This window comes from Zonotrichia albicollis, chromosome 2, assembly GCF_047830755.1.
Source record: "Zonotrichia albicollis isolate bZonAlb1 chromosome 2, bZonAlb1.hap1, whole genome shotgun sequence".
Classification (NCBI taxonomy): domain Eukaryota; kingdom Metazoa; phylum Chordata; class Aves; order Passeriformes; family Passerellidae; genus Zonotrichia; species Zonotrichia albicollis.
The window spans coordinates 40,653,634-40,672,889 of record NC_133820.1 but is presented as its reverse complement, the minus strand read 5'-3'; the positions used below and the strand labels follow the sequence as shown (position 1 = coordinate 40,672,889).

The window sequence follows — 19,256 nt, the reverse complement described above, 5'->3', positions numbered from 1 at the left end:
TTTCAGCCCTCCCTGCACCAGTAGCCTTGGCACCCTGGCACTGTCCCCCTCTCGCTCCCCAGACCATCCTTAGTGGAATGGGAAAAGCTTGTCCCTTGAAAGGACCAGCAAAGGAGAAGATGTGCTTCCATCCCCAGAGGAGGTCCTGAGGAACTGATGGACAGCCCTGGAAAATGCTGGGCATTGCCTGGCACTGAGGGGACATCTGGGGCTCATTGTGCTGAGTGAGCACGTTGTGAAATGAAGGTTTTGGAGGCACTTTTTTACTCAGCACCAGGCTATCTTTAGCAGAGCCACGGTGACGTTTCTGCCTAACGACCCACTTTAACTGCTGACTCCTCGAGTGGCATTTTCGTCATCTCCCAGAACAGGACATCAGCGCAGAGACAGCAGTGACCGGAGCAACATCAGCATGGGAACCTCTTCCCAGAAGTGCCCGTGTGAGTCCCTGGGCTGGGAGGCTGCCAGGCACCTGTGGGACTCTGCAGAGCCATGGGAAATGCCAGGCAGGCTACACGGGAGTGCCAGGGGCAGGGGGACGGAGCCCAGCTCACCAAATGCTCCTTTAGAAGCAGTGCCAGGTGTTAGGAGCTCCAGCCAGGCGCACCCAGGGCAGATCTCGGAATCTCTGCTGGTCAGAGTGACCTCAAGATGGGTTAGAAAATCTCTTTTCCCAGCCTGGCAGTCGAAGAAGGAGTCAGAGCTCTTCATTTCTCAGTCTCAAGGTTGTTTATTGTATCTTAGCTATAAAATTGTTTCTCCTGACCTGCCCAGGTCCGCTCAGTAGGACAGTCAGAGGCACTCTGCCTGCCCCCAGAGCGGTGTTATCTTTTTATACTAAAAACTACATGTACAATATTTACAATAACTTTCCAATACCTTTCACCTATGTTAGACAGTGAGCTTCTACTCTAAACCAATCTAAAAGTGCCAACATCACAGCAGAAGATGGAGGCCAAGAAGAAGAAGGAGAAAGGCTGGACACGCCCAGATCCCTCCATCTTGCCCCATGAACCCCCATTCTAAAAGCTCTAAAAATCTATTTTTCACCTCGTGACAAACTAATTATTATTCTACTTTTGTGGCTTGCAGATCCTCATCTAAAGTTGGTAATTTGCTGCATGGGTCACAATCAAACTCACAGGCATCTTGGACTCTGTGTCAGGGTCTCTGAGCCCCCTGGCAGGGGCCTGGCAATCCAGGACAGCCAGAGAGATGTCCTGAATTCCGACTAGCAGACACCTTGTGCATGACCTTAATACATGGCTTTTCTTGTCTGTCTTGGCATGTCTTACAATGCAAACCACCCTGACCAAGAAAAACAGGAGTAGAAAACTCTGTTCTGCATTGAGTTAGTGTCACTGAAGGAATTTTTCACCACGTTTCCAGATTGCTGTGGTACCATATTTTCCTCTGAGACATTCCACTTTCTCATTTTGGTCCTTGCAGCATCAAGTCTGAAGCTGGTCACAATCTTCTGCTTCATGCTGACTTTGTGAGGTGCTGCAGAATTTATTTGCAGGCTATAGCTGATGTAAGGAACCACGCTGTGGCTCATAGTCTGGGTTATCAGCTGGCCTGGGTGTTCCTGAGATAGAGCACCCCGCAGAAGGAGCTCCTGTAAAACCTCCTGACTGCTGTTTGCCCAGCGCAAAAGCAAACACAGCAAGCAAAAACAAGTCACTTACTAATAACAGATAACTAATAACTCCATGGCAAGGGACTGTAAACAGAAAGCAGCCACACCTGGGGAAACAGAAGGGAAAGTCTGGCAGGGACGTGGTGTGGCAAGAGCTGCTGGGCAGGTTGGTACTCAACAGGCGCCTGCACGGGCAGCAGGGATCCAGGGATCAGGCTGGGATTAACTGCAAGACTTCTGGCACTGCCTGGGGAGCTTAGGGAGCTAAAAGACATCTGAGGTCAGCTGCAGAGGGGAAGGAGTGGAGCTGCCCCTCTCTGGGCACTGGGGACCGACACAGAGGTCCCCAGGCCACCCGCATGTTGCTGCAGCAGAGCACTGAAACAGAAAGAGGCAGGGCCCACGTCTTTGCAGGCTTTGTGTGAAATGCAGAGTGGGGAAACACATCAAAACAGCACCCCTGGGGCAGAGGGGCATTGAAATAGCACCCCTGGGGCAGAGGGATGCCAGCCACTCCACCCATACAGAGAGCCACGGTGGTTTCCGCCAAGGCACCAACCCGAGATGCGTTCTGTGTGTGAGATTAAGCTGAGGGTGGGCACAAACTTCCTTTTTTGAGGGAGGAAGTGGCTGCTCCAGTCTTCCTTCTGTCCCTCCGTGATGCCTGGAAGTGGCAAATTATCCCCCTAGGGGCGGGATATACCACATGTCAGAGGGATCCATTCATCCGGGGTGAGGGTGCCAAAAAGGAGTGAGGAGAAGAGGATTGGAAAGGAGAAAGGTCACAGCACTCAGCAGGTCTGGGTGAAACCAAAATGTGCCCCTGCAGAAGTTCTTGGAGTAGGAAGAGTGACTGGATGCCTGACTTGGAGGCTTTTCTGAAAAGGGGTTTTTTCCAGGTTTTTAGAGGGTGTGCTGGATGGGCAGTGCCTGAGTCACCCCAGGTCTCTGCTATGATGCTGAAGAGAGTCTTGGTGGCCTGCTTCCCAGAATCCCACAGGAACACCTTTAGGAATGTGTAGCTTTATAGGGTTTTTGGACAAATCTGCAGCCTCTGTCTACAGTGCTATAGGCAAGCACCCTTTGTATGACAATCCTCAGCAGACAGCTGAATATCCCAGAGAAACCTGAATTAGAAAGTCAGGAACAGCACTGGGAGGTGCTGGCTGAAGCCGTGGGCTGCATTTCTGCTAAAAAAAAAATCCTGGTAATTTAATTACTGAAGAGGATCTGCAGCACTCTTGGGCATGTTTGGCAGCTGGCAACTTGTATCTGGCCAGCATTCGCTGTGGAGAAGTGTGAAACTATTCTCTTCCAAAAGACCCTTCCTGCAGGAAAGATGGGATGCTGCAGGATCCCCTTCAGTTGTCCAAAATTACCTGTGGAGTTGGTGATAGCTCATCAGTACCTTGGCCAGTATCTAGTTAAATGATGTCTTTGATGCCACAGCCCCTGTGTTTTGCAACACAGAGGGTGAGGTGGATTAACTACAAAAATCCATGCAGCAGGCTGGGTTACATTTTGACTCATCTGTCATTGCAGCATTCATGCTTTTAATGCAATGGAAAAACATGCAACAGCCTCCCAAACAAACAAAACAAATGCCAGGGCTCCAGTGGGTTCTCTCAAGGGCAAAGGGGTACCCAGGAGCCCAACACGTGGTGGCAAGGTGGTGTCAGGACAGGCTCTGGGGCTGATGCTGGACATGCAGTGAAACCAGGGCACCCACATTCCCCCAAGAGACTGCAAAACATCCCCTTCTCAGGTGTGGCTGCTTTGGCTTTCAGTCTCTTCACAGTTTTCCAGGGAGACTGTACAACTGCTTTTCCTGGAGATGTTTTGGCCTGTGGGACCTCCAGAACAGATGTGGGTTGTGTCTGCAGGTCTAAAGACCCAGCAGCAGATCTGGGGGAACAGTGATATTTTTCCCGATGCCAAGAGAGAAAGTTTGATCCACATATTCCAGGCTCATATCCCCATTGCTGCTGTTTCTCTCATGTGAGAGTATGGAATCCCCTCAGAGAAAAATCACCACAAAAGGATGTGCCTTCTGCTCCTGGGGCTCAGACCCTTTCTGTGCCCTGCTCTGGGCAGCACCATGGCTCTCTCCAACACAGAAGAGCCACCTTGGTCATGTCTCAGATGCTGCTGCTCAGGGCACAGAGGGGTCTGGTGCTGGTCTTAGCTCCATGTGTGTCCTGAGGAGCTGTGAAAAGTAGATGTGATCCATGTGCTGTGTTTTCATGGTGCATGGTGGCAGGAGAACAGGAGCCCACGGTGCACTGCATCTCTGGAAGCTGCAGGCAAACATTTCATAAATAGTGAATATGCTGTTCGTTTCTTAGTGGGAAAGCTAGATATGGAAAGTGTAGGGTAACTAAAGGAGCATGTGATGCTATGAGAAATCATTTGCAGAAGAGTACAGCCACAGGGAAGGTTGCTGTGGGTGATGGCACAGCAAGGAAGAGCACAGCAGTGCTCCAGAATAGTCCTGAAGAGAACAAAGTCTCTGATTTGGTGATCCCCAGCCACTTGGCTCTGAACAAAAAATTTCTAGGGAAGGAGATGGTGCATTTTTAAACTCAAAGGGCTCATTGTAAATCAAAATGGATTTATTCCTTTATAGCTGAGTTTTCAGCTGGATCAATTCTCTGCTGCTCATCAGTGTTGACAAAAGAGAGGCAGCAGGAGAGATGGAAGGGAGGACGGGATTGCCCCTCTCTGCAGCACCACCCATTTGTGCTGGGTTAACAGGATGGTGTGCCAGACTGCAGTTCAGAGAGTGCTGGCAGCTGAGCTGTTCTTTCAATTTCCTCTCCACCTGGCACGTCAGGGCAGGTAGCACCCTGTGTACTTCTGTGGGATATCTCCTACTGCCCCACAGGCAAAAGGCCCACAAACCCAAACAAACCCTCCTGTTTGTCAGCCACGGCCTCACGGGGAGATTCAGGTGGGAAGGCACCTCTCGGTCCCCACTCCACCCCTGTGCCCCCAGCAGGTGATTCTCACTAGACTGGGCTGCTCAGGGCCTGGCCCAGGTGCATCCTGAGCACCCCAATTGTGGATAATCACTGCTGGCTGAGCTCCTGCCTTCAGCACTGCCAAGAGTCCTGGCTGGCTCTGAGTGCCCCCATTCTTACCATGCTGGGAGAGGGCTGGCACATAGAACAGGCTTTCCTGGTGTAAGGGCTGGCCCTTACTCACCCTCAGAGAGGCTGGGACCAAAGAGTTGGAACTATGAATGGACTTTAAAATTCCCAGGGAGGGGTGGGGTCTCCTGTGTCACTATGAGAGATCTGGCTTCCCAAAATGGAGAGCAAACTGAATATTAGAAAGTTGGTCACTGGGGTGCAATTGAGGTGACAGGGAGTAAACATGGGTTTAAGCTTGATTTTTTTTGGTGCCATTCATAATTGTTCCTGCTTCTAAGAAGTTTCAGACATCAGATCCCATTCTCCAGGAGGAGCACACTCTGAGCAGCAATTCTCTCTCCTGTGACAGGTTTCTCTGCCAGGTTTTCCTCTGAAAGCCACAAAAGACCCAAGGACTCTCTTTAGCTGCACAGCGTGTGAGAGAGCAGAAGATAAAACAGCTAATGCTTTTGTGGCCTGTGTAAATACTTCAGACCCTTTGCTGAGGAGATGAAAGTCTCCTGGAAATTCAGACTATGTCAGCTTCCAGGGCTAGGCTGCACAGGATTTGTTCAACATCCCATGGATGTCTTATACTGCCAAGACATAGTAAGGAGGCTTCAGAGCCCTGCGGGTGAGACTGTCCCTGCTGGCAGGGTGCATCTGCTTGGCAAGGTTCAGGGGAAGCCACTGCCTCCTAAGAGCCCTGGTAAAGTCACACTTGGAATTCAAACATAAGGCTCTGTGTTGAGGAACCAAGCATGTGGATCACATTTCCAGAAGAGAATACAGTATCCCGGGAAGACAAGACTCCAGGGAGGGAGATGGATGGATGATAACATGCTGTATAAAATGGGATCTCAAAGAGTGAACAGATTGTGTTACCTCTGTTTACAGCACAAGTTACTGGAATGTGTCCATATTTCAAAAAAGGATGTGGAGAAATGGAAAAGGATTTAGAAGATTGGTACAAAAAAAATCTCACTTGAGAGCCTGGGGATCTTGCTTTGAAATGAATGAACTTTAGGTGTTTGATTTCTTCTACCTAATCTGAAGAAAACAGTGGTGAGCTCAGGCAGCAACTTTACTGCAAACAAACCAAAATCAATGTTATGTGTCACAAAGACTGTATAATTCTTGTTAGAGGATGATGTGGAGGCCAGGAGTACAAATGAGTTCAAACACAGATGGGGTTATTTGTGGAGGATCAGTTCCTCTCTGGCTTTTAAATACGCTGACCTGGTGTGAGTGGCAGCTGAGGATGCCCCTGACTCTTGCACAATCCATCTTTCACATTTTTTCCCATGAGCAGAAGATGTGAGCAGGAGGCAGGCTCTCCACTCCAGCAGAGGATCACACAGATGACCAGAGGCTCTAAATCAAACCCCAAAATCTGCCTGGAAAGGAGGTGCATACTTCTCTTGTCGTGGCCTCTTCACCACCTGCAGATGGTGAGCCACCATGTTAACATGAAACATGGTCAGTGGCATCCCTTGCTCATCCCCAGGATATGGGACTCTGCAGGATTAAGGAAACTGAGCCAGGCAATCACCACCATAAGAATAAAGCAGTATCTGCTCAGATTTCTCCAGGATTTTCCCTTACTCACAGCCCTGACTGGAAGGGCTCCCAGAGAGTTGGTGCATGCCCTTTTCAAGACTCAGAAGTAAAAGCCAGCTTGTCTTGCTCTGCAAGAAAACTCCACTGGAGGGAAACCATGGATGAGCATGGCTGCTGAGCTGAGGCACACGAGGCACTGGGAAAAGCAAGGAAAAAGCTCCTGGACTCAGATGAAGTGAGGTGGTGGTGGTGGCATGTGGGTGTGGGGACTTTCCTCTGAGTTTGGCAGGGACTGCCTGTTTTTTCCCTAGCTACAGGTGCTCAGAGGGCTCATTTGTTCCAGCCCTGAAGCAGATACAGGGGTTTCTATGTTTTCTTTTATTTTTTTTTCAATTGCTATAATTTTCTTCTGTGTGTTGCTTATTAAGTCAAAATAAAAGTCACTCTGAAGGGCTGCTAACCCCAAGGGCTCTGTGTGGCCCCTGTCTGAACTGTAAAACCAGATCAGCTTGTGCAGAGGAGGAAATACAGGCAAAACGCTCCAGCCATGAGCCAAGGTAAAGTTCAGAAGCCTTAATAATGGAAAAGGAGGCTACAGTCATACTGGCACAAGTGTAGTTATTCAAAAGGGGAAAAAATTATACCAAGCCAAGAGCAACAGCATTTCCTGGTCTGTGAAAAACAAATGTTTGGGGTCAATATGAAAAACCAGGAGTCCTCAAAGTGAAGTGGCATACTCATTCAAGGGTCAGAAGATGATCTGGAAACCTTCCCACGTTCTTGAGGGTGGGATTCCACCTTACAGCTGTTCTCATGAGGAAACAGATCCAAGAGATGCTCTTCCAAGCTTGCCTTCCCGTCTCAGTGCCACAGGGAATGACAGCCCCTGGCTACACACTCACTGCCCCTGGCACAATTTCTGATAGTATGGTCCTTCGTGGGGTTCTAGGACAGATTAATGTAAAATTTTGGTTTAAAAGGAGGAGGGGAAAAAAAAATGTGAGTGTGTAACTAGAACAGGGGATAACTAAAATGACTTCCATGGCATGTTCCTATAGACTGGGCACAGCTGAGTGGATGATAAACTGTGCTGAGGGTGGAAAGGACAGAAAACTTTTCAAATGCTACTGCTGCCATGTAGAGCTGAAGCTGTGGACAGTGAGGAAACCAGGCCCTACCTCCTAAGGGTGGGACAGTCAAATCCAATGCTCTACCCAGGGGATCCAATGAGGGAAGGAACACTTCTGGGAAAGGGTCCAAAATCCATATGTGCCTTTCCAGTGGAGGCCCCTTGGGCTTGTCTTGAGCTGTCTAGGCAAAGGAAAGGACTGTGTCTCCTGAAGCCAGAGAGACACCTGTGTGCATTCAAACCATCCTGGGGACAGCACCAGTCTGACCTGAGTGACCACACAGGCACCTCTCAGCTCTCCATGTTCACCTGGTGGGTGAGCAGAGCCATTCCCAGCTGCAGCCCGCCCTGTGCCGGCACTTTGGGCGCAGGGACGCCGGGGTGAAGCCGGCTCCAGGCTGCGCTCAGGGACACGCCGAGCCGGGCGCCACCAGGGGGCCCTTGGAGCGCTGCGAGGGCTCCAGCCGAGCCTCTCCCGGGTTAACCTGTCCCAGGGGAGCGAGAAAGGCAACGTGGGGTGCGCCCTGCACGCTGAGAGGTCCCGGTCTGAGCCACGTTTGGGTGCGCTGCCTGCTCTCCCGGGTGCTGCTCTGCTTCAGTGTGAAAAACCCCAGTCACTTGTTTTTAAAATTTTTAAAAGTTTAATAGTAATAAAGTGGTTTAAAAGAATAGTAACACAATTAGAGTAATAACAATTTGGGCAATTTGAATTAGGACAATATGAGACAATAAAAACAAAGAGTTACAGACGTCCAGGTACCTTTTTCGGGGCAGCATAAGCCCCCAAAAGGACACTCGTAAACAGAGGATTAACCCTTAAAAACAACAGCCTGTTGCATATTCATACACTTCATACATGATGCATAAATTCCATTCAAACACAGGGTTCTGTCTGGTCAGTGTCAACTTCTTCCTCTGAATCCTAACAGCACCTTCAAGGTGGGAAGAAGTTCGTTTCTTCTGATCAGAGGGCAATAAATTCTTAAATTCTTTTTCTCTGAAAGATTTAGGTGTCCTGTGGCTGCTGTCTCACTGCAAGTCCTTTCTGTTAAACAAAGGATCTTACATAGCATAGTTTCTATTTTAACAATTTTTATAACCTAAAACTATATTTAACACAGTACTTAAGAGAATTAATACAGCATTACTTTCTAACACAACACATATAATATTAATTTTAATATTTGCGAAAAGCCAATCATAAAATACATGCGTTTTTCACATTCAGCTTGGGAAAAGAGATTGGGCTCAGCCTTTGTGCCCCAAGTTCAGGCAGGAGGGCTTGGTCCTGCTGGGGGTCACTCCGGAGCCCTCAGGGATAAGAACATGTGCAGCACTAAGTGTCCTGCTGTGCAGCAGCTGGGACACCGCAGGTGTCACCTCTCTGTCCCAGCCCTGTGACACCCCGTCCTCCTTCCTGTCTGCAGCCTGGAATCCCATCTGTGGGCTTGGAAGGAAAAGCCTAACCAGCCCTGGGGGATACTGGGAATACCTAGAGGGATCCTGCCACAGATGGGAGATTTGATCTGGAGTCAGGGTTTGATCTGCAAACCCTTTAAAGCACAGAGAAACTGAGGCAGAAGAGGATCCTCTCCCAGTGAGGAACTACAGTCAGCATGGCACACCATCAGCAATGCCATAGCAGAATGCTTATTGCCACAGCTATGGAAAGGGATTCACAGACCCTGAAGCAGTCTGTATTTTCTTTAGTTATGAGCAAAACCTCCTGACTCATTTGAATTACAAGGCTGGCTTTTCCAAACATCCCCACTGAATCTTCTGTGAAATTTACCTTGTGAAGAAACATCAAATTCCCAGCTCAAATCTGGATCCATATTTACCGTGCTGCTGTCCTGGAAGCTCAGGAGGTTTGTTGGAGCCATATTCAACAGCTTCAGCTCTTTTCAAAACTGGATCTGACACAGGAAAATATTTATAAGTACTAAGAAACTTCCCAAAAGAAAACAGCAACCAGATATAAGTTTTCTGGTGTGCTGATGGACAAGCCTACCTGGGGTCGTGCTGGGCTTATGCTGGGAAGTGCTGTCCAGCAAAGACCTCTTTGTGCTGCCCAAGGATGCTTCAGCCAAGGGGCTTTGAAAGTTTGCATTACAAATTGTGCAGCCTAGTAAATGCATCCTAAAACGATGCATGGATTGTTTGTTGTAAGACCTGGGAAAGTCTAAGCCATGACTCCACCTGAGCTGCCAGTGAGGTATTGGCAGACACAGGTAATCACAGGGCTCTGGAAACTGGCTATTTTTGCTACATCTTACACCTTTTACTGATTGCAGGATCTTCTGTCTTGGATGCAGGGAGCCCTGGTAACATTTTGTACTTAGGGACAAGATCCTTCACTGCAGGACATGTAACAAACACCCCGCTGACATGAACCACGGCATGGCTGAAGGGACTGAACTGAGAATAAAGCACCTTGAACCCAGAGAGGACACTGGAGAGGCTGACCTGGATGCTTTGAGATGCAGAGTTTAAGATACTTGGTAGAGAATGGGAGGAATAAATGCCATGTCAAAAAGCACCAGAGGTGTATAGAATGTGAGCTCCCACAGCCCCCTGGTGACAAGCAGCACCAGTCAGATGTCACCCAGAGCACACACAGGAGCTGTGTGCTCTTCTGAGACAGGAAAGCACCTTCTTCTGTGTCTAATAAGAAATTATTAGACACAGAAGAAAACAGAAACCTTCTTCTGTGTCTGATAAGAAATGCCTTCCTCAAGAGCAAAGCTGTGCTTGGTGGCACCACGCTGGGCCTATGCTGTGTGGCTGAGATCCTTGAACACTTGGAGGCCTTGGGTCTGTCCTCACTCCTGTGGCTGTCCAGGCTTTGCTGAAACCATAAAAGCTCACCAGGAAATAGTACTGGGTTTGCATGGCAAGGTTTTAGTCATGGAGGGGCTCCATGGGGTGGTTTCTGTGAGAAATTGTGTGTGATGAACTGGCTGCAAATCCCTGCACTGCTGGAGGGGAGGAGATGGAGAAAATTGGGAGTGAAAGCGAGCCCAGGAAGAAAGGAGGGGTGAGAGGAAGATGTTTTAAGATTTGGCTTTATTTTCTCATCATCCTGTCCTGATCTGGTTATTAATAAATTAAATTAAATTTTCCCCAAGTCAGGCCTGGTTTGCCTGTGACAGTAATTGGTGAATGATCTCTCCCTGGCCTTATCTTGACCCATGAAGCTTCCTTGACATGAGCCTTTACTGTATCTTCTATCCCCCATCCTGTTGAGGAGGGGAGTATTAGAGCAGCTTTGATGAATTTCTGGGGTCCAGCTGGGGTCAGCTCAGCACAGAAGGAAACCCCAAATTCACCCACTGAGGAGACATCTGCAATCTGTCCTGAGCCTGAGCCCACACATGCAAGCACAGACTCCTTCCCTGAGACAGCAGACTGGAGCAGCCACGAGCACGGCTGTCTTTGACTCTGTGTCTGAAATAAGGGAGAGAGGTGGGAGGGAAAAGTACACGGGCTTCCCAAGGATCTGGGAAGGAGAGTGCTTTCAGCTTCCCATATGGCATTTGGGACCTGGCAGAGCAATGTGTCCCCTAACCAGAGGGACTAAAGAGCCCCTGATCCCAGGGGGAAAGGAGGAATAATTGGTCTTCACTGGATTTTTAAAGCTAGTGCAACAAGGTGATGATGGACTTTCCTGAAGCAAGAAGGGTTTTCCTCCCAGACCAGCAGTGCTGGAGGGCTCACTTTTTCCAGGTCTGAAGGAGGGTTCACAGCTCTGCCCGTGTGATGGTTTTGATTATTTATTCCAGTCTTGTATCATCTGTTGAGTTAAAACTGGTGTGAAAGACACAGAAACTGGGCAGAGGGGATCATTTGCCTAAGGGGAAATGAGAAGGTGATAGCTGTAAGATACAAAGAGCATTCATCTCTGGGCTCAGCACTTCAGAATATCTTCAGACTCAGCTCACATTTTCAATGGCAGGCCTCTATTTCTTCACGTATCACAGAAATTGGTAGGTGGAAAAGGACATCTCAAGATCCCCAGCTCTCTTGGTCACATCAGAGCTGATCCCAGAGCTACATCTGGTTTTATTCAGCCAACAAGGCAGTGTTGTTGGTCACCTGCAGCAGCCAGAGCTGTCCCCAAAGGTTTGGCACCCCTTTCCCAACCACAGCCGCCCTCAGGAGGTTCGCTCATCACTCTGGTGGGCCCAGGTCCCACCTGTCCAGTGATCCCTGCCAGGAAGCAAGGGGTCACTCGCTCATCCAGGGACAGGGACCTGGCTAAGACCTCCTCACAGGTGGCTCTACCTGCTCTCTGCATGGTGCCAGCGTTTGCTTTTCCAGACCACACCAAGGGGCCATCAGAAGCAGAAATTGTCACTCTAGAGGGAAGTTTAGCAGAGCCTGCAAGAGCACGACTGCGACTCCTCCACAATTCCCTCAAAGCAAGCAGACCTGGAGGAGGAGGAGGAGGAGGAGGAGGAAGAAGGAAATCTCCAGTGCTGTTGGCTGGCAGGAGCTCGCAGCAGGCTCCATGGGAAGCAAGGAGGGGACAGCTGAGGGAGTTCTGCCCCAGCTGATGAGGTTAACAGATGGCCACAGGAATTAAATGAAACGAGCGGAGAATTAGCACAGGGACGAGGAAGGCGAATAAGGCCCCGAAAAGGCTTCATCATTTCTGGGGAATCACTGGTGAACACAGGCTTTGTTCTTACCCTGCTGACACCAGCACCACACGACTGATCTCATTGTGGGAGAAGAATCAGGCTGAAAGATGGATAAACCTGCAGGCTCGGACACAAACCAAGCACACAGGCAGGCTGGAAATGAGGCACAGTGCAAAGCCCTGCATCCTCAACTGCTTCTGGAAACCTGTGCCACTGCTTGCTGGGCTCACTCTGTCAGCCAAAATACCATTGGATTCAGTGTGGACCTTCGCAGATCTACAGGAGGGGAAGAAACTGTGTGATTTTCTATTGTGTTATCTGTAGCCCTCGCCTCAAGTCAGAGATGATGCCCTGCAGGTCACCAACATGAAATAAAACCCCAAAGCAGATTATTTTTTTTTATTTCTGTATCTCTAGCTGTATCTTCTAACTATGGACAGACAATGACAAAGGTGTTCAATAAAAATGCGTTAGGTGCAAGAAATAGTAGAAACTGGGGAGCCAAGGGGCCTATAGAGACATGGAGAAGCTGTCTGGAAGCCCTTTGTCACTTCCCCCTGTCCTGCAGTATTTCCCTCAGAGGAAAGGAAGGCTCGCATTGCTAGTGCTGGCCTAACAATCAGCTGCTGCCCCACTTCCTTCTGGATGGCTGCCTGGATAGAGCCAGTGGTACTGCTGCTGCATCCACATAGGAAGCAGAGATGGAATTATGCCTCCATAACTTCTCATTAGCAAGCACATTTTTCACTACCCCCAGCCAGGCGCTGCACGGGTGGTGGGGAGGAAGTTTGAAAACCCTCATCTGCCTGTGCAGAGATGCTATCACCCGCTGATAATTCGGCTTCAGCGCCGAGCAGTAAAAGCTGGCTGCCAAGCAGAAAGTTTGGGGAAGTCCTGAGGACTTGCCCAAATCTGGAGCAGAGACTAGAATCTGTAATTTTTTTTTTTTTTTTTTTTAATGGTGGAACGCCGCGGCACCTGCGCGGCTCCGAGGTACGCGCGGGCTGGAGCAGCCCATGGATCCCAGGCGGCGCGGGTCACTCCCGGGCTGGAGCAGCTCATGGATCCCGGCGGGAGCAGCCAGGGGCGGTGCGGGTCACTCTTGGAGGGGAGCAGCCCATGGATCCCATGGATCCCGGCGGGAGCAGCCAAGGGCGGTGCGGGTCACTCTTGGAGGGGAGCAGCCCATGGATCCCATGGATCCCGGCGGGAGCAGGCAGGGGCGGAGCGGGTCCCTGGCAGGCAGCAGGAGCTGCTCTCGCACCGCGGCTCCCGGGACAAGGAGCCCCCGCTGGCTGCGGCTCCACCGGGAACGGGCTGCGGGATGCAGGGTGACCCCACGGGCAGCGGGGCTTGGCAGCAGCCCTGTCCCTGTGCCCAGCCCCGCTCCGGGAGAGAACGCCGGCGGATGCTCTGCCCCTCTGGAGACGAGCGAGCGCTGTCGCTCCCAGAGGCCGATCCGCAGCCGGAGCAGCACAAAGCCGCTGACGCCGACACAAAAGTTGGGATTATTTACAGCTCCCGGTGGCTCCTTGCGCGGCTGCCAAAGCGCGGGTTCAAAGAGGAGAAACACGAGCGGCAGCTTTAGAGGTCTGCTCCGATAAAAAGACAAACGCTTGACAGCTCTCCCCAAGGCAGCCAAAGACGGGACAAAAGCGGAGCTGCCGCCGCTCGGAGCGCTCCCCTCGCCGCTGCCGGAGCCGGGTGAGTCACGCCGGGAGGCGGCAGGGCCACAGCAGCCACAGCTCGCTTCCCTTCCCTTCCCAAACCCTGCTGCCCAGCAGCGCTTCCAGAGACTCAGGACAGCCCTGGAGCTTCATCCTGCGTTTGTGCCGTGCCCTCGCAGGATCCCCCAAACACCCAACACAGGCCCCTTGATCACCTCCATCTCCCCTCCACACCCGCTGCCGGGCTGGCCACCCCCTCTGCCCACAACTCCCACCGAGCCCCGCAGGATGAGAACGCAGTGCCACGCACAACCAGCGGTTTGAAACATTTTTAAACGCTTTTATTTACAGTGCTTGTTGAAAACAATATATATATTTATATCTATCATCCTCGTGATGTCTGTGCCATAGAAAACGCTGTGGCTATATTGCCGTTAATTTACAAAAAATGGTCACAAGAAAAATCTGAAAGGGAAAAAATGGAAATCAAAGTTTGGTCCCCAATTGTGTCTCTCTTGATTTGTTTTAAAAAAGCCTCCAAATTAAAAAAATACACAGCTCAGATGAAATTCATATATAAAAGCAACGCTTATCTTCCGAAAAATTCACGAGGGCCAGCTTGCTGTCATGTAAACTTGGAAAAAAAAAAAAGCTTAAAATAAATCCTGTCTCCGTGTGTCGCTTAATAGAACCATTATTTGCTTGTAATATTCTTTGTCTCTCAGGGTTCAGCGGGAAAGCTGCAGGATGAGAAGAGGCCTGGGGCCGGGGAACGCACCATGAGAGAGATCTGTGTCCGCACCTCCTGGCTCAGGGAGGAGCTTGGGCAGCAGGGCCAGGGGGCGGGAGCGCTCAAGAATCTCACACCAGTGACAAAAACAGGCGGGCAGGTGACAAGGGGACAGGAGGGGCTTTGCCACGTGAAGCGCCTGGCGAGGTTGTGTGCCCAGGAAACCATGAGATTCTTGAGGGAAGAGGAGCACTGGGAAGTGGGGTGCAGTGAAGGGATGCAGGGACAGAGATAATTCAGCTGGGGAATGATGTCATGGACAGGCCAGGTCTTTGGGTGAGAAGGGAACTGCTGTCTTCCCCGTCTGAGAGCGTTTCTAATCTTTCCTCATCTGAGATTGTGTGAAGCCAGAGGCTAACGGGCAGTGCAAGCACAGGCTGGAATGGAGGAGGAGAGATGGACGGAACAGGGGAGATGGGAGGGGAGGACTCAAGCTTTAGAGCCATTTTCTGTCTTCTGTCTCTTTGGATCCACTTCATCCTGCATCAGCCACAGAGAGGAAGAAGGAGTTACCATCAGTCACCACCCCAAGGTACATTATTTCTCCACAGAATTGTTAACTGCTGCTCCTTCCTCCATATGGAAATCTCTGTTAGGCCCACCCCAAATCCACTCCCCTCTAAAGCACCCTGAGCGCCTGACACAGCTGGTTAAGATATGGACAGTTCCATCCAGAGGGACAGCACGCCCATGCTGTTACTTCCAGGAGGTGTAAGAAGCCGAGGCTCACACCACTCCAGACAGACCTCAGGGTCTGCCCTTATGTGGAAAATCAGACCCTTCAGTCACTGCACCCTTACACGTCCACCTCCTGGCCTGAAGCCCAGAAGACACAGGTAGTCCAGAGGTCACTGCCAGGCACAACCTCCAGCACCTCGACTCTCTCACTTTCTCAGCACCACTGGTGCTGGTGGAAGGACCTGGATCCTACAAGGAACACCCAGTGATTTACAATCCCCTTCCCAGATCAGATTTGTTTACCCATCTGCTCCTAAAGCAGTGAGGCCCGAGGCCTATTTGAGATTCTCAGCAGCAGCATCCACATGGATTTGATCAACAAGCAGCAAGCAGCCCCATTCCCTCTCCCCTCCATTATTCTCACACTACTGCTCACCTTCTCCTCCTCTGCAGATCGCTTCTCTGCGTGGCCATCCTGCTCCTGCCCATTCTCATCTGCTTCTAAGCACAAGCAAGAAAGGAAAATCACAGGTTAAACTGAAGCAGCATTTAAGGAAATGTAATCTCACAGTCAAGAGGGATCAGAGAGAGAATTTCCCTCCACAATCCTTTATTCCTCCATGGCCTCCTATTCCTTTAATTTTCCCTACCTTCCTCCTCATCACCACCTTCTTCTTCATCCACATCATCGGGATTCTCTTCATCATCCTCGTCAGCTCCGTTCTCCTCATCCTGAATGAAACAAACCGGTCAGAGCAGAAATTGGTGCCAGGATGACATTTGCACGTGCTCTTTGCTACAAGCACAACAAATTCCAGAGCTCCAGCCACTCCAGGTATGCATTTGAGTGCATTGTTGCTCCGACACCATTATTCCCACCAGCCCTGCCGTACACTCCTCCCAACCAGCCCTCCTTCCAGTCCATGCCCAACAACACGAAGCTCCTTGCCTTACATCTCGATGAGCTGCTGCCATCCCTCCCAACAAGCGCAGCATCTCTCTGATTACAGGCTAATGACTTAGCCGAGGCTCACGGTACATCTGCTCCCAGATCCCTGCCGACCTCCATCAATCTGTGCCTTTCCTCACGGCTCCTCCCCCACCTTCTCCAACACACGCTCCCTGTGGTCCTGCGCCCACTGGGGTATCCCGGGGTGCGCATCTCCCGTGCCACATTCTCCCACTTGTTCTCAGCTCCGTTCCCTTCTCTGACCTTTTTTCTCTCCGATGGGCTGTGCTGACTACACCAAGTCCTTCAAGGCTTATTCTTCACAATTATCCAGGAGCTCACTACTCTCCCTTTACCTCTATGTGGATCTCCCTTGGCCTGCCCTCTTTCTTCATCTCCCACATTCCCTTCCTATTTGCTGCCCACGGCGAGCACAAAGCACAAAAACCTCCCCGACGTCACCAAATCCGTCCCTCAGAAGAGCCTCACCTCTACTACCTCCTTCTTTTCTTTGTGGACTGCTTTCTCTTCGAGTTTTTCCTTCTTTTCTTTCCTTTCCTAGATATGAAACGAGGTGCGGGGGGAAGGGGGGAGGAAAACCAACAACATTCCGGCGGTCAGCGGCAATAAAAGAATAAAGGACAGGGATGCCTAGACAAAGAAGGCTGGGAGGAGAGGCGGCATAGCGGGCGAGGAGGAGACATATTAGGCGTTAAATCCGCCCGCCTGACAAAGGAAAACAGCGCAGCGAACGCGCGTCACAGCTACTTTTAGCCCGCACACGCGTGTGGAAACCAGAAGCGGCACAGAAGAGTTTTAACGATTTATTACCAAAAAAAAAAAAAAACAAAAAAAAAACACAAAGTAACCTTGCCCGTAGGATCGAGGCGTTTCCGGACCTCTCTCTCTCTCCATTCCACCCCTCCCTCCTCCTTCCCCCGCCACCCGAGGGCCCGCGCTTTGCTTTGTGTCCACACAACTTTCGCCTTGCTCCGCCGTGACACCGCTTCCCGCCCCCTCCCTCCCGCCGACCCCGCTCCGAGCGGAGACGAGCGGAGCCGAACCCAGCGCGCGCTCGCACCGCCCGGCCAATGGGGGGGCGGGGGCGGGGCGGGGGGCGCGAGGGCCCTCGGGCCCCCCCCGCCCCGCCCCCGCCCCCCCATTGGCCGGGCGGCGCGCGAAGGGGCCGCGCGCGCCCCCCGCCGCCCGGGCACCTCACGGAGCCCTCGCCCCCCCCCCGCCCCCTTCCCCCGCCGAGCCCGCTCCCTCCCCTCCCCTCCCGCCGGGAGCGCCGCCGGTTGCGAGGGTGGGCAGAGGGGAGCGGGAGGGGAGGGAGGTGTCTCACCTTAGCGCTCAGCTCCGCCGGTGCCTCCTCAACGCGTTTTTCCGACATCCTGGCCCCCCGGTTGCGAAGAGGCCGGTGGGAAGCGTGCGAGGGAGGGAGGGCGAGAGCGAGAAGGGGTCAGCGGCGGGAGCGCAAAGTCCCAGCGATCGGCGGGTGGCGGCAGGATCCCGCCCCGGGGGCCAAAGTACCAGGGTCTCCCGCGGTGGGGGGATCCGCCGGGGCAGGGGATTTATACAGCGCCGGTGACGAGGGAAGGAGGGACCTGGGGAGGGAGGAGAGAGGGACGGGAGGCGGAGGAGGGAGGGGAGAGGGACGGGCCGCTAGAACAATGTGCGCTCAGCCGCGGCCGCCCGGCAGCGGGGGCGGACCGCGGATCCCCGCAAGGCGCCGCACGGCCCCGTCGAGGCCAGCCGAAAGCCCCGCTCCGCGCCGAGGTGCTACGGCTCCGACGGGAAGCGTCCCGGGAGGGGAGGGGAGCCGAGCCCTCTGCCCGCAGCACGCCCGGGGAGCCGCCCGTACAGGCTGCCTGGCTCTCCAGGAGGAATCCGGGGGAGGCGAGAAGCGGCGCTGCGGGGCCGTGTGGGAGGGCAGCGCTGGCGACACGCGGCCTCCTGCCTGGAATTTTCCACTCCAGCTGCCCGCCCTTCCTCCGCTGGAAGCGCTCCCGGCGGCGGGGCTCCCCCCGCCCCTCCCCTTCTCCCCCCGCCTGCCCGCCCAGCGCCGGGCGCTTTTCCCGCGCTCTGCGCGCGGCGAGGGAGTGGGCGGGGCCTTGGACAGGGGGTGGGCGGTGCTTCGCGGAGGGAGTGGGCGGGGCAGCGGCCGGCGGCGGGGGGGCGGATTAGCGATCGCATCCCCCGGTCCCCATATAAGGAGGGGCTGGGGCAGGGACGCCTGATTGGGCCATTCAAATGAGCTGTCTGCCTGGCAACAGGTTTCTCATTGGCTGGCGGCGGGCAGCGCTCCGGCGGGGCGGGGGCGCGGGGCCCTTTGGCGCAGTGCGAGGCGGGAGGGGCCGCTGGCACGTGGGGCGGCGGGAAGGCGCGCGAGGGCGCGGGAATTGTGCGGCCCGGCCCGGCTCGGCTCGCCTCGCCTCGGCTCGGCTGACACCGACCGGGCATTGCACGGCGGGCTACACTGACCCTGCCGCCTGCCCGCCTCGGGCCCGGAGTCCGGCAGACATTCTGCCGGTGCCTCTCTCTGCCTGGAAAGGATCATTGCCCAACTCCGGGTCTCCCTTTAGCCAAAGGCCCTTCCTGCAGAACCGCTTGTGACTTGTAACTGCAGGGATTTGTTGCTAATGAAACAGATGTTCCTGTAGCCGCTCCTCAGCCCTTTGGTTACCAGCTTGAGCAGACTGGGATGACTGAATTCCCTTCACCTTTCCCAGAGGGTTTATATTGCCCCGCTCTTAGTCACAGGCTCATACAAAACAATAAAAGAAAACAAATCTGCACAAATTTGCAGGCCTACCTACATATAGAACTGAGCGCGTACAGGTGTACATGTGAAAAATGCCAATCACTTGTTTTTAAAATTTTAAAAGTTTAATAGTAATAAAATGGTTATAAAAATACTAATACAATTAGAGTAACAATAATTTGGACTATTTTAATTAGGGCAATATGAGACAACAGAGACAAAGAGTTACAGATGTCCAGGTACCATTTTCTGCGCAGCGCGCGCCCGAAAAAGGACACCCGTTAACAGAGGATTAACCCTTAAAAA

General features: G+C 52.4%; 1 protein-coding gene across 2 annotated transcripts; it reads right to left on the bottom strand.

Moving 5' to 3' along the window:
* Positions 1–14,847: 14,847 nt before the first annotated feature.
* PTMS (parathymosin) lies at positions 14,848–18,200 on the bottom strand. 2 transcript variants are annotated; one of them, XM_074534856.1, is made up of 5 exons: positions 17,532–18,200; positions 16,676–16,744; positions 15,888–15,969; positions 15,674–15,732; positions 14,848–15,039 (listed from the first exon to the last, which is right to left on the bottom strand). In XM_074534856.1, exons 1-5 carry the CDS (start codon positions 17,577–17,579, stop codon positions 14,989–14,991), a joined length of 309 nt encoding a protein of 102 aa, XP_074390957.1. In that variant the 5' UTR covers positions 17,580–18,200; the 3' UTR covers positions 14,848–14,988. The 2 variants fall into 2 exon arrangements, with proteins under 2 accessions (XP_074390957.1, XP_074390956.1); XM_074534855.1 differs by having other exon boundaries at positions 15,674–15,738; positions 17,532–18,181.
* Between the last annotated feature and the right edge of the window lie 1,056 nt (positions 18,201–19,256).